At 37.3% G+C, this 14,593-nt stretch overlaps 1 protein-coding gene across 3 annotated transcripts in view; it reads left to right on the forward strand.

Moving 5' to 3' along the window:
* The window catches only part of TMC5 (transmembrane channel like 5), a 1,577,296-nt gene that overhangs the window by 1,051,974 nt on the left and 510,729 nt on the right, over window positions 1–14,593 (forward strand). For all 3 annotated transcript variants that reach the window (XM_044089737.1, XM_044089736.1, XM_044089738.1), the window contains one exon: window positions 13,630–13,802. In XM_044089737.1, the coding sequence (XP_043945672.1) occupies window positions 13,630–13,802 (173 nt within the window). The remainder of the gene's footprint in view (window positions 1–13,629; window positions 13,803–14,593) is intronic.

Genomic DNA, 14,593 nt, shown 5'->3' on the forward strand with positions numbered 1-14,593 from the left:
CTTACAGGATTCAAACCACTGCCTAAGTATGCTATGACACTAGAGAGAGAGAGATATGCATTAGCGCAGCATGCTATTTGCTTTACTGGGTGGCTTCCCTTCTCCGTCTGTATTTCTAGGGTGGTGACATCATCAGTCTTTCCAAAGAGGAATATACATCTTTAGTATGTTTTCCCAGTCTTCAAAAAGGCCACTCCTTTCAAACAGGATTGCACACACACACACACACACACACAGTCAGCGCTTACAGGATTCAAACCCCTATCTACATATGTTATACTACTACAGAGACATGCATTAACACAGCATGCTATATGCTTCACTGGACATTTGTCTACACCTGCTATACTTGTAGGATGCTGACATCACCAGACTTTCCAAAGAAGAATGTAGCTCCTTCATTGTGTCTACAGTCTACAAAAAGGCCATTCCTCTCAAAGGATGTGACACACATACACAATACCCCCCTATACGCATACACACATTCAGCATTTGCAGATTTCAACCCCCTACCTAACTATGTTATGATACTACAGAGACAGGCATTCATACGGCGCACTATATGCTTTACTGGGCATTTGTCTCCACCTGCTATACTTATAGGATGCTGACATCACCAGACTTTCCAAAGAAGAATGTAGCTCCTTCATTGTGTCTACAGTCTACAAAAAGGCCACTCCTCTCAAAGGATGTGACACACATACACAACACCCCCCCCATACATGCACACACACACACCATTTACAGGTTTCAAACCCCTACCTAATTATGTTATGATACTACAAAGACAGGCATCAACACAGCGCACTATATGCTTTACTGGGTGTTGCCTTTTCACCTGCCACATTTGTAGGTTGCAGATATCTTCTGACTGGTCATGGTAATATCTGCAGTACTTGCAGGAATGAGCCATGTGTGTTGGAAGGTGTCCAATAGCTCTGTGTGATTCAGCTGGACAGGTGTATGGGTGATTGTATGTTTGGCCATGGGATATTTTCTGTGTCCCTGCTACACAGATGCACAATGGACTGTACATATATGGGCTATCTTGTGTGACCTACTTTTCACATGCACAGTATTCAACTTGGACATCTTGCACATGCCAGACACACTCTGCCTAGGTGTGTACATGCCCTAGGGCAGATAGCCTAGGATCAGACTCTGCACCTATGATAATGTTCAGGATTCACACCTGTTTATTGATGATACCCTTTGCAGGTGTTTATCGTCTTCGTTTCCCCACTTTCTATGAACAACTTAGGTATCTGCAGCAAAGATGTAATTATGACAGGGTTCAACTATATTGTACATGTGTCTATTGTCATATAGCTGTGTGCACAGGCCAGATTGCTGGATAGTGTGCGGTTCCTGGGTTGACACCTGTAACTGCCTGATAGGTATGGACCATTGCTATACTCTGACATGGCCTATGTGTGTGAGCATGCCAATGTAACCTTTCAGAATGTTGCTGACTGAGTTCCACTACCATAGTTGATTTATTCAACATTTTACCTGTAGCTAAAAGGCTTGTAGTCTGCTCATCTGCAAAATAAAACACCACTGTTAGTCTCAAACCCCAGACCTTGTACACACTAGACTGCATGAATTATTACTAAGCCACAGCAGATATAAAATAATTTGATGTTGTAATAAATATATCATTCCTTACAATGAAGGAATGTAAAGGAATAATAGAAAGGCCATTAGACAAAGCCTATTCTGTGAATCCTTAACAGCCAGTGTTGTGGAATTGCATTACATGACAGTGATAAGAGAAGCAGTCATTCTAGCAAACAATAACATTACAGAGGCACTTTACAAACCACACACAGTATCAGGGCACTACAAACACTAGCATATCTGAGTGGGGCAGACGCCATAGCTCTTAAATATGTTCTATGCAAGTTCATGATTGTGCAATGTATGTTACCTGTGTCAGTCTCACTCCCTCTAGAAAGTATTGCCGTCATGTATAGAGGTGGGGTATTACACAATGAATACTGATATTAATAACAGTAGACACTGCTTGCAACTGCAGCCACTAACATTTTTTTTGCCAGTTAAGCTTTTTAAGTATTCACTTCTCTTAGTTAACTCCAGTGTTTCTTCACAGAAACATAATGGGCTGTTGTTTTCAGAGTTTTAAGTGCTGGGCTGGGCTGGGTTTGTGTACTGCCTGTGTGATTGCCTGATTCTGATTATTTCCACCTGCTAGCTCTGCTGACTCTCCCTGGTTAACTTCCTACTCTTTGTTGTGCTTCCTTTTCCCTTTCCATTCCCTCAGGGGGGCGGACACAGTGTGCACCTTCTATTTCTTGACTTTAGCTAGGATACCTACTGACACACCTCTTCCAGTGATGAGCAACTGACAGCTAACACATGCCACTCTGCTCCAATGAGATTAGCTTCTTTCATACATACCCCCTCATGATGTCACCTATATCCTACTCTGTTACTCCCCTTATCCTAGTCTTACACTCCACTGACTGTGCTCATTTGCTATGCAGACTTGGGATTCACTATCCTTACCCTCATTTGCATAGGATTGCCTACTAATGCTTGGTTACATCTCTTAGACTGGGTTCCCCCCTTAGCAACCCCTACTCGGTAGCCATGTTGTCTTCAGCCTGCCATTGCCTTGCATTGTACATTACAAATTCACATAAAATCCACATTTGTGGATTTTTATTATTAGTTTTCTGGTTTTTAGAGCACAGCCCTTTAGTGCAATGCTGAGCTACACTTAAACATCGGAAATCGGACAAAAAAAATAAATTCTTTTTTTTTTCATTTTGCATCAGGAAACATTGCCAATGGCCATATATTTGGCCATTGGCATGCTTCCTCTACTGGATGCAACCTTTATTTCAAGCTGTCACGGCTCTGTTTTGCTATTTGCAGAATGGTACTCAGTTGTCAACTGAGTACATTTCTGCAGATAACACTACTCTTACTCGGACAGGTTCAGGTTTCCTGAATCTAAAATCTACCTCATCTGCATGCCTTTCAGCTGCAATTGAGGTAATTTGCATGTCCCGGCCCTGTCCGTGTAAGAGATGTGTTAGGAGCTCTCTTGCACACCCCTGCAGGCTGTCCCTGGATCGCTCGTCGGACATGATGGCTGCATGGAGTCTTACTCTACTCTTAGACTCCGTGCAAGCCATCGTGAATCCAGCCCTCAGTTTTTTTATGTTTCTATTAAGTTAATATGTTTGGGGTGTTCTGGGAATGTGTTTTAAGGGTCTTCAATAAAAAAAAATCTTGCAAAATGTGGCATAGATTCAAATGGAAATGACAAGAAACAACTGCATAAAAGACTAGCCTACAAAAATATTAGCGCGGGCATGCAACACAAAAACTAGAAATAGACATTTAAAAAAGATGTCATATATAATCGGTGGAAATAAAAAATTTGTATCATAATTTTATTTATTTATTTTACACTTATTGACCTGGAAAGTCCAACTGGATTAATGTCAATTTTCAGTGGAGGACTGGGGAGAAAAGCTCCAAGGTAAACGGATAAGTAATAACAAAGAAGGCATATTACCAAGGTAGACAGATAAGTAATAACAAAGAAGACATGTTACAGGTAATATATTTACAAATGACATAAGCAGACATGACATAGACAATATCACAAGTTTGAGTTACCCCTGGTAACAGTCAGGGGAAAGAAATAACAGTAAATTGATTAATAGATTATATACATTCATGGTGAGAGTTAGCCAGGCTTGTTACAGTGGCAAAGTCAATTTATTGCCAGATGTTGTTTGAGTTTAGCTTTGAATTGGGATAGGGAGGAGAGCAAAGTAATGTTAGCTGGAAGGAGGCTCCATGCTTTGCCTGCAGAGTTTGCAAAGAGGGAGTCACCGGCTTCATTGTTAATTTTAATTGTCTTAATTTGTAGTCTTTTTGGAATGTGAATGGATTTATGGGTATACACAAAATGTTAAGAATACTGAATTTTATTATGAAATACAGAGGGTAAATAGCAATGTTACAGGAGACACATTTGGAAAGAAATAAGCAGGTGAATTTGATAAAGAAAGGATATCAGAATGGATATTCAGCAGAATATCAGGGAAAAAGGAAAAAGAGTGCTTATACTAATTTCCAGAGGATCCCACATAGTGTTAGAAGAGGAAAAAATAAATAATTGTAGATTTCTGGTAATAAGGGGCTACTGGCAGGGAAGGAGGATTACTCTTACATCTACCTAAAACTAATATTATGGATCTTAAGAAAAGTTTGTGAGAAATAATCAGCTTTCAGCAGGGAATTTTACTGATAGGTTGGGATTGGAACTTGATTTGCAACAATGAGGATGTATCTGGAGGATATAGAAAGGAAAATATAATAAAGGAGGGTAGATTTATGACTAAATTTAGGAAAATATTTGGTGTGGAAGACATGAATTCAGTAGTAAGAACTTGGAGAGAATTTACATGTCCAATAACTATTTCAGATCATGCACCAATAACAACTAAGATAAAATGCAGCGGGGTGAAGTAAAAATGAGACAATGTTGCTTTCCCTCCTCCCTGTTAAAAAAGAGGAATTTAAAGAATGGGTAGTAGAAATTATTCAAGAGTTATTAAGGAAGATAGAACTTTCTTCTGAAGTGATAGCTAGTAGTGGGATAAAATAAAAGTGGAGTTTAAAAATAGGGTAGAAACAAAAGAAAATGATACATGGTTAAGAAGTAACAGAGATCATTTAGAGGGGCTGACAAAGATTAAAGTACTGCAGAATAAGGGGAGTATCTCCAAGCAAGAAAGACGTAACTGCAGAATGGTAAAGAGAAAATAAAAGAGTATCTGAATAATATGCATGAGTTTAGAAAGGTTGCTGTTAAGCAACTGTTTTTTGATAATAACTCCAGGGCACAAAAAACTTTTAGCACAAAGACTTAAGCAACACATAGTATAAAGAGTTGTTGCCAAACTTAGGGAGCCTACAACAGGAAAAATATCCTGAGATCCAACAGAGGTAGTAGAGATATTTTGGAAATTTTATGAAAATGTGTATAAAGCAGAGAAATATGGAAACTAAGAAAGATCACAAATGGAAATATTTATGCAAGACTTACATATGCCAAGGTTAGAGATAGATGAGGTTCAACAATTAACAGTTAAGCTGGGAGGGGTTGAGATAAAAACAGTAACATATTTCAATCTGCCAGAAAGTATCCAGGAATAGATGGTATTCCTGTGGAAATTTGGATGCTAGAGTGGAAGATAAGAGCTGGAAAGTTGTTTAACAATTTGTTAAAATGAGGGGAAGTACTAACATGCCGAAAGAAAGCTGTTGTGGCTCTAATACCTAAAGATGGCAAAGACCCATCAGACCAAGTTTCATATAGGCCCATTTCAATTTCAAACCATGATTATAAAGTGTTTTTGTCTATATAATAGCTAAAAGAATAGCAAAGGTGTTACCAAAATTGATAGATATGGATCAGTGTGGTTTTGTCAACGGGAGGCAAACATATGACATTAACAGAACACTGATAATCCAGAGGGATGCAGAATGTAAGAAAATACTGCTGCTGTTGTTTTTGGGTATTGATATAGAGAAAGCATTCAACAGAGTAAAGCAGGGATTTTATGAGTAGGGCAATGGCAGCATTTGCATTCCCTGATACAATAATAAGGTTAATTAGGAGGATATACGAGGGATCAGAGGCAAAAATTAAAGATGAGATAGTTCCTCTATGATAAGTTGCGTCTAAACAGAGAAGCTAGGTAGGGGTGTCCTCTTCCCCCTTTGCTATTTACTTTATATTTAGAGCCATTGACAAAGAAAATAAGGAACTCAGAAATTCAAGATTATAATTCATATGGCAGTCAAGAACATTGGCCTTATTTGTAGACAATATTATTTTGTACCTGATAAAATCAGAAAAGGGCATCTCAGTGTTGTGGAACATTTCGAGATAGTTTCAAGTCTTTTCAGGATATACATTTATTTATTTATTTGTTTGTTTGTTTGTTTATTTATTTATTAATTTACATTTGTTAACCGGGTAGTGTCCAACTAGGTCAGTCACCCGTTTTCAGTAGAGACCTGGGGAGAAAAGCTCCAGAAACAGAAATACAATTAGTAAGATAAAAATTACACATTAATAAACATATGTTAACAAAAAGTAACTAACTAGATTATTTAGATAGCAAACATAGAACACAGCAAATACAGAGATATTGATAACTGAGTATTTAAAAAATATCAGAGACCAAACCAATTGAAAAACTTGTTAACAAAAATTAACTAACAAAGAAATGTAGATAACAACATAGAGTATAGCATAATATAGATATAATTGATCACTAAGTACTTAATAGATCTATCAGAGAGCAGCCCATTCAGTTCAAAACACTGGAGATAACCTTGAGCTGTGTGTTGAAGACAGTTGTGAAGTACTATGGGAGAGGAATTATCTAGGAGAATTACAGGGGCAGAGCCAGTTGTTGTTGAGATATTATTTTATTTTCATTTTAAAAGAAGAATAGCTAAGAATGTGTTGAGGAAGAGCATTCCAATTCTTAGTTGTTTTATTTGAATAGAGAGAGTCACCACAGTAGTTCTGACACTGGATTATTTTTAGCAATAGCCTGTCAGAGGTCCTGAGAGACCTGCTGTTGACATGTGGTTGGACCAGGCTTGAAAGTTCAGGGCACTTACTGGGGTTATTAATGATTTTGTGGGTGAAGGTAAGTTAACAGGTTGGAAAGTTCTAGTTAGTTACATTGTTGAAGAACAGAACAATGATGAGCTTTATAGAGATGATTGGCGACAAACATTGCTATTTTGTTATAGCAGGATTCCAGGTTAAGGTCAGCCTTACATAAGTTGGTGAAAATGTGTGAGCAGTAGAGAAGGGTAGATAGTAAATGAGATCTAGGTGTGGCTAGTCTGGTTTGGTGTGTTAGGTAAGGTTTGGCCCTGTAGATAAATATGCATATCAGATTTTATACTGTCATATTGTAACCCCTAGGAGTTTTGTCTAATTTGTAGGTTCAGTTTTGGATCCATTGGAGGATTCAATAAAGAGAAGTAGAGAGCAGGGCTTGGAAGTTTTGTTTGTGAAAATCATTAACTTAGTCTTATTTAGGTTAAGAATGAGTTGGTGGTTAGATAGGTAAGTTTCAATTTCCTGAAATGATTTTTGCTTCTTATCTTGACATTCTTGGAGGAAAGGGCAGGGATGTATTGTCTGTGTATTGTATGACTGTAACAAGTTGGGTTGCTGAATTTAGGTTGTTGATAAATATGACAAAGAGAAGGTATGGATCCTTAGGGTACGCTTGTGGATACTGGTAGTAATGGGGAGAGATTGTTCTCCCATTTTGTAGCCTGTTGATGGTTTGACAAGTAGCTGTGACACCATGTTATGGATGATGAACTGAGATTGTAAGTATCAAGTTTGTTGAGTAGTAGTTGGTGGGAAATGGTGTCAAAAGCTTTTGATATATCCAGGAAAATTGCTGAGACTCGTCCATTGTTCTTAAGGTGATGAATACTGTCACTAAAGGATATTAATGATGTGTTAGTACTGTGTTTAGGTCTAAACCATGCTGTGTGTAGGATAGTAGGTTATTAGTGGTAAGGTGATTAAGGAGTAGTTGGTGAATACATTTCTCTTAAGGTTTTAGCTATGGGTGAGAGGATGGCAATGGGGCAGTAGTTTGAGATATCAATAGAGGGGCCACCCTTGTGAATGGGAATGATATGAAATATTTTTTCCAGAGGTGAGGCACATAGTGTTCAGAGATAGAATGATTGATTAGGATAGAGATAAGATAGGCGATGGATGTAGCAGCTATTTTTAGGAATTAGTTGGGTAGTTGGTCAGCACCAAGGCACCAGGGTTTTAGCTTGCTTAGGAGCTTTTTTATGTAAGAAGTTTGAACAGGTTTAAAGGTGAAAGAGTTTGTGGTCCTAGGGGTAGGGGAGGGAACTAGGAGTGGTAGATTTTGGTGGCTATCTAGGAAGGAGGTGATAGAGTTGATAAAGTGAGAGTTGAACTGCGAGGCTAAGGATTTGGAGGTGTTGGATGTGGAAGGAGTGGGGGGGTGGCAGTTGTTTGAGGGTTGAGGGGGTAGTTAATATTTTGCCTGAACTTTTGTGGGTTGTGTAGGAACTTGTGTTGATAGGTTTGGAAGTAGGATTTTTTTTATCATTGTTGATTTTTTCTTAGTTTGGTTTCTTAATTGCTGATAAGAGATGAGATTGTTTTTATTTTTGGTGGAATGGTATAGAGCCCTGGCTCTATCCCTTTGTTTAATAAGAAGTTTAGTGTCATTAGAAAGACATGGTAATTGTTTGGATTTGGTGCATCTTTTTCTAGTGGGGGCCAGACTATTTAGAATGTCAAGAAATTTGTTAAAGAATTCTACTGCAAGCTCCAGCTGTAGGTTTTTTTAATGGGGACTAAACACAATGTTGATGATTAAATATATCAGGGGAGAAGTTTTTCTTACTGTGGGTGTATTTGAAGGGACTGAAAGATTGGGTTTGAATTCTTTTTCTAAGTAGAAATGTAGGGGCATGGTCATTAAGGTTGATAGGTAGGCAGCCGGCTCAGTAACCCAGGTTTGGCGTGTTGGTTAATATCCAAAGAAGAAATGACTCTTTTGTAGAATGCTTGTCAGTACAAGTGGGACAGTTTATAGTTTGGGTGAAATTGTAAAGATTGATTGTAAAAATTGTAAAGTTTAATGAAGATAAAAAACAAGGCTATAGCTGCAAACTATGTACCCATACAGGAATTGGTTAAGCAATACCCATATTTATGGGGAAACAATATAATGAAGTATTTAGGAGTATGGATAAAACAATTATGTTATGGCAACTAAGGATAATGGGGAAGAGATTAAAAAAAACACAAGAACTGAGAAATCTGTAAGTTCTTGTTTATGCATATGGAAAGCAAGAAGCAAGCAGTGAAAATGTTTTTAGTCCGTTTGTCCCTTTAGTTTTATATACAGGTCAGGCATATTCTATCAACCAGAGGAGAAGCTGTGGACAATAATTAATAAGGAATTGAATGAATGTATTTGAGAGGGCAAAGGTTGAGTGGGATACGTTGATACTTCCAATAGAAGAAAGTGGTTTAAGATTACCTGATTTGAAGGGATATTGTTGAGCTACACAGTTAAGGCTCATATAAACAACACTAGTAGAAAGCTATAATTCAAAGCTGAATGGTGTGATGATGAAGTAGGGGAAATTCAAGAAATAAGGACAGAGTCGGATTTTGGATGCAGATCCTTATGGATAATAACAGCCATCGAAAATATTATATAATGTTATATTCATAAAGTAGCAGAAACTATTCTAAGAATTAAGCCAACGCAAGGAAGGAGAAATGAGATTCTGCCAGTAGGGATGACTGTAATTAGTGGTACAGAGAATAGGCAAAAGGAGGCTGGAATTTATTCAAGAAAACTGACAAATGAAGTAAAGTACTGGGTGAAAATGACTAGATAGGAAAGGCAAAAGAATGGGAAGGCGCCAAAAGACATTTGAGCTTCAGGCAGAAGATTGTTTTCCCTGTAAGGGATGATTGATATCAGAGTATAAGCAAAGAGAAAGGGATATGGGACCCTAAGTAAAAGACCTACTCTGGTAGAGTTTTTAGCTGAATCTAGAACAGAGGTTAGATAAGCTGTTCGCAAGGAAACAATGGAGAGAGACATGCTTCTAAATATGCAACAAAGACTAGAAGTTTTAGAATTTTTGCTTGGAAGTGTTTGCATAGGTATTTTTATACCTCAAGCAGATTCCAAAGATTTTTTTCTCATGTACATGGCAAATGTTGGAGGTGTTATGGGGAAGAAAGAGATAATTAGGAACATGTTTGGGACTGTAGTGAGGTGGCAGACTTTAACAATTCCCCGTAGAGTGCTCTGTCAAAAATATTAGGTGTGCAAATGGATGTGACTTAGGAAATGATTTTTTTGAACTGGGATACAGGATCTAAATTTCATAGACAGAGTAAAGCCTTGTTAAGTTTAATTCAGGTGACTGCCAAAAAAAGCAGTTACTAGAAAATGGAAATGGAAATCGAAGTCTAAACCAACTATATTTGAAGTATTGAATACTGTAACAGAGATAAAATAACTCAAATTGGGATCTTTAGAACAGGGTAGGAGTAAATTACATAGAAAAATATGGAAATTGTGGTACATGCAGAATAATGCTTAGAGGAGGAATGAGGTTTAATGGAAGGCAGGAACTGAGCAATTTACATAATGCTGGATTGATAAGTTATACAAAAGAATACACGTGATGTATAATGTGTGTAACTGGGAACATGTTAATATGGTTTATTTTCTTTTATATAAACTCTACTGACTGTACGCTGCCCTTATCAGACCAGTCATAGAGTACAATGCTCCCTTAGGTATGTACCCAACCAGGCATATGAAGACCTAGTAGTGATCTCAAAGGCTCCTTACAAAAATAATACAAGGCATAATAAACCTGCTTTATGCAGTGTGCCTTAAAGCCCTTTCCCTATATGCTGTCTCCTATAGATTGCTGAGGGGTGATGTATGCCTGGCTTAGAAGGTATTCACAAACCTCACATGTGTGAATCTCCAGCATATTCATAAGTCAAACAGTATCAAAAATACAAGGTTTTGGGGCCTATATTTTGTCTGTGACTTAAACAGAACATGCTGGAGAGACAGATATGTGTCCCAGAGACTTCCCCTTCTATGGAATGGGCTACCCATCCATGTGAAGCTGAGTTCATCTATTACCCAATTTAAGCGCAACCTCGACCAATAGATTGGGGATAGGAAATTTACACCAGGCCTGGCACCCTTATGGACAGAGGTAGCTTATAAATGCCTGACCCTCAATGTCTTATTTGGATAGAGGACATAATTTTTTTTCTTTCAGGTAAAGTTGGCTAAGCTTAGAAGCCCCCCCCCCCCAAGCCATTAGCCTAGTTAACAATCTATGAGTCTATGAATCTATAAATGTATAAATGTATGTTTGCCTATGAATTCAATAAAGGTGTTAAAAAAATTATACAGTTATTTGCATATGCTGCATACCCCACTACTTCTCCCATTATATGACCACACTGTTTGTCGGAATTGCATCCTGCCTGCATGTCACTGTTCTTCATGCTGTTTTAATAAATGTTTCTAAATATTCCTATTATGTATGTATGTAAGAGTAGATAGCATGCACTAATCAAACCATATTAACTGCTTAAATAAGAAACAAAATAACATTAAATGCCTATAATTTCCGTAACCACAAACTCTTGGGTATTTAAAACAATAAGAGATATGTAAAAACATTGTAGTGCATGGAGCATGGTACTTACACTGTGATATTGTGAAAAAGACATAGCTCAAGACCCAATCTTAATAATTATTAAGCACCCCTACTTGAGCTGTTAAGATCAGGTATTGCGCTAAGTAGTTAAATGTGCCAGCACTGGCCAGCAAATGACAGTGGCAGAATTAAAAACAGATTTTTTTATCTCTGCTGTCTGCACCAGTAGTGTCTCCCTGACTTTCCTTAACATAAGATAGTGTTATGCTATCTTTCTTACAACACTTAAGTGCTTTATGGCTTTGAAAGTCAGCAAAACATTTTGTGCTTTTTTTTCTTTTGTAACTAGTAATGCATAGAGCAGATAAAGCTCCATTCACTACAAAGAATTATGATCGGGTCTCTGATTATAAAACTTTATTATGTATTCTTGACTTGAATGCCAAGATTCACCTCTCAAGCTTCAATTTGAATGTAATTTTCTTGCCACATGAATCCCTCTTTCGAAGATCTCCTTCTATACTGTATATCACACAACTGTGCTTTTGTCTTCTATCTAGAGTATTGCCTTTATAAAGGTCCTTTGGCAACCAGAATGTCTTGGTACAAGACTAAAAACCACATTTAGTGATTTCAGCAAGACTTGATATTGACAAAAATGGCTTGTTTCTGAATTAGTTGACATGGTTTGACTTCATTCGACTACCCTCACTTTCCAGTCAACTTTTTAGACACATCTTAAATGGCATGTTTTGTACATCAAAATTTGCAATACAGTTGTTTATTCAGTGTTTCTACAGAGATCTATTTTAGCAGCAGTTCTTTCTCTTTGTAAACAGCCTTTCAAAGATGTTGGCAAATCTGTGCCATCCTTTACAAACCAAGCCTTAACTTTCAGCCCATAGCATTTAAGTTATGACCAGTTTCCATATGATTGTTGATGAAGTTAGTAACACTGGGCTTCTTTTCATTTCAAGGAGTGCTTTGTTTGCTTCTCACTGTTTGTGTTTCCTTTCAATGTCTGCATGTACCATTGTTTGGTTAGGTTGTTGTGTCTTTTGGCTTTTCCCGATTAGGGGTCACCACAGCGGAACTCCGATGCGCTAATGATTGGCAGTAGATTTTTATGTGCCGAGTTACCAGCCTTGACGCACAACCTTCAACGAAGGTACACCCATTCATGCCTTAGGTACCAGTAAGAAAGATGTTTTTTTTTTTCTTTTAAAATTAAAGCCATGACACTTTATATTAAGACAATATGTAATCCTATCTCTTGTATGAAAGTCAGTTACTTCTTATCTACAGCGTCTGTTATGCAGAGCTTCTATTCCTGTCTCTCCCTGTTTTCTGCTTCTTACATCCCTCTACTGCTGGATTATGCACTTTGCTGTTGGAGTCCCCTCTTAATCTTACTACAGCTCTACACATAGCTGTTTAAGATGGCTATTCTTTGATGGATTGTTCTTTATGTCACTTTTCTCTAACTCTTACCTACCTAATTTACTGTGTTTTATGAATTTTTTTACAAGACCTCCCTCACCTCTCATCACATCAACATCCTCTTTGTGCTGTCTTACCCCTTCTTGGCCATCTGTACCAGTCTGGAACACTCTCCCTGTTGATCAATGCTTCTTTTTTCAGTTATCTATTGCCAAAATTCAAAGCTAACAGCAGAATCATTTCAAATGTGCGAGCATGTTTCAATACTCATAAACTAGTCGTTCCATCATTTTTGCTTTTCTCCATTCCCAGACTTCCTTATACCATGTGCTCCTGTCAGTTATCATTTTTACCTCATTTATGCATCACCTGGGCAACTGAAGTGATCAACATGGATCGCGTTCAGCCCCGTCCTTAGTGAAGTGTCAGTTGTAATATATAAAGCTGAAGAGCAAGGCAGAGTTTTTGTAACAATTGTAAGTTTAAATGGCACTAAATTATTTAATGTACCTTGTGAACTATAATCTATAGTAAACAAAGTAAAAGAAAATTACTGGAGGAAAACTAGAGCCTTGCACAGTAGATACAGATATCTTTAACAGTATTGTGCACATTGAAAAGTTATAGTGTCCAATATTTATAGTATATTATATACTATACATTGCAGTTATCATAACTTAGCTGTTTTTTGGGCTGTTTGTTTTAGCACCTGTTCAGTTACTTTCTGTTAATACTGGTTATATCCATTGGCTGCCCCTTAAAGTCACTCATTGTGTCACAGAGTTGCAGTCACGCTAAGAAAAAAGGTTAAATGTACAAATAAATAAATAAATGTAGCTAATCTAACTTGACAGTCTTCACTAACACTCACATATCGTTTTATTATAACAGATGTTTCTTAATGCGAGCAGCACTGTAAGTGACATTGAACGTCAGGGAAGAACACTGCTGATGCCTATCATTGTAGCCATCATCAATCTGATAATTCCCTTGCTGTACTCTTTCTTTGGGCGAATTGAAAATTACAGATACCCTAAACATGAAATGTATGTGCTTATCATCAGGTATGTGGTATGTATAAAACTGATTTTACAGTTTGTCATGTTTATGTAATTTAGAATGTTAATGTTTATGTATGTACTTTGAGATGTTAACAAGGCAACTGAATCAATATCTATTTTCAAATGAAAAACAAAAAACAAATATTTTATAATAGAAGTTAGATAGAATTTTCTGATAGTAAATAATCATCATGAATCATCCATAAAAGAGAGAAAAAGAGAAAGTTATAGAAACAGAGTGAAAGGGGAACATTTGGTATACTTTTTATTTTGTCTTTAAGGTAAAAATGCTGATAACAGTAATAACTTAATGCACATATTATTAGAATTTTTATGTGGTTTATTATATATATTCAGTAAGAAGCAATCCAATCAGTGGTTTTGTGATCCCCATAGGCACATGTGAAATAATATAGCAATAACCCACGCCTGGGTGTGGGTAATGCAGGATTTAACCATGGTTGGCGTGGTTTGGTCCCGAGGGACCAAACAAAGACAACCATGGTTAAATCCCGCATTACCCACACCCAGAAGTGGGTTATTGCTATTATACAATGACATTATTTAAGAAAAGAAATAATTACTTTTCTTAAATAATGGCATTGTATAACACCTCTTTGCTGCCCTTCCGCAGCTGTCTGGTATTCTGCGGCAGTTCTGATGTACTGCGCATGCCTACGCAGTACATCAGAGCTGTGGGCAAAGCAATGGAGAACGCAAGATCTCCGTTGCTTTTTACTGTTTCGCTATGTTAAATGGGTTTAAAATAGCGAGACAGCTTTAAAATAAACAAC

Source organism: Protopterus annectens, chromosome 12.part0 (assembly GCF_019279795.1).
Source record: "Protopterus annectens isolate FY-2018-M chromosome 12.part0, PAN1.0, whole genome shotgun sequence".
NCBI lineage: Eukaryota > Metazoa > Chordata > Ceratodontiformes > Protopteridae > Protopterus > Protopterus annectens.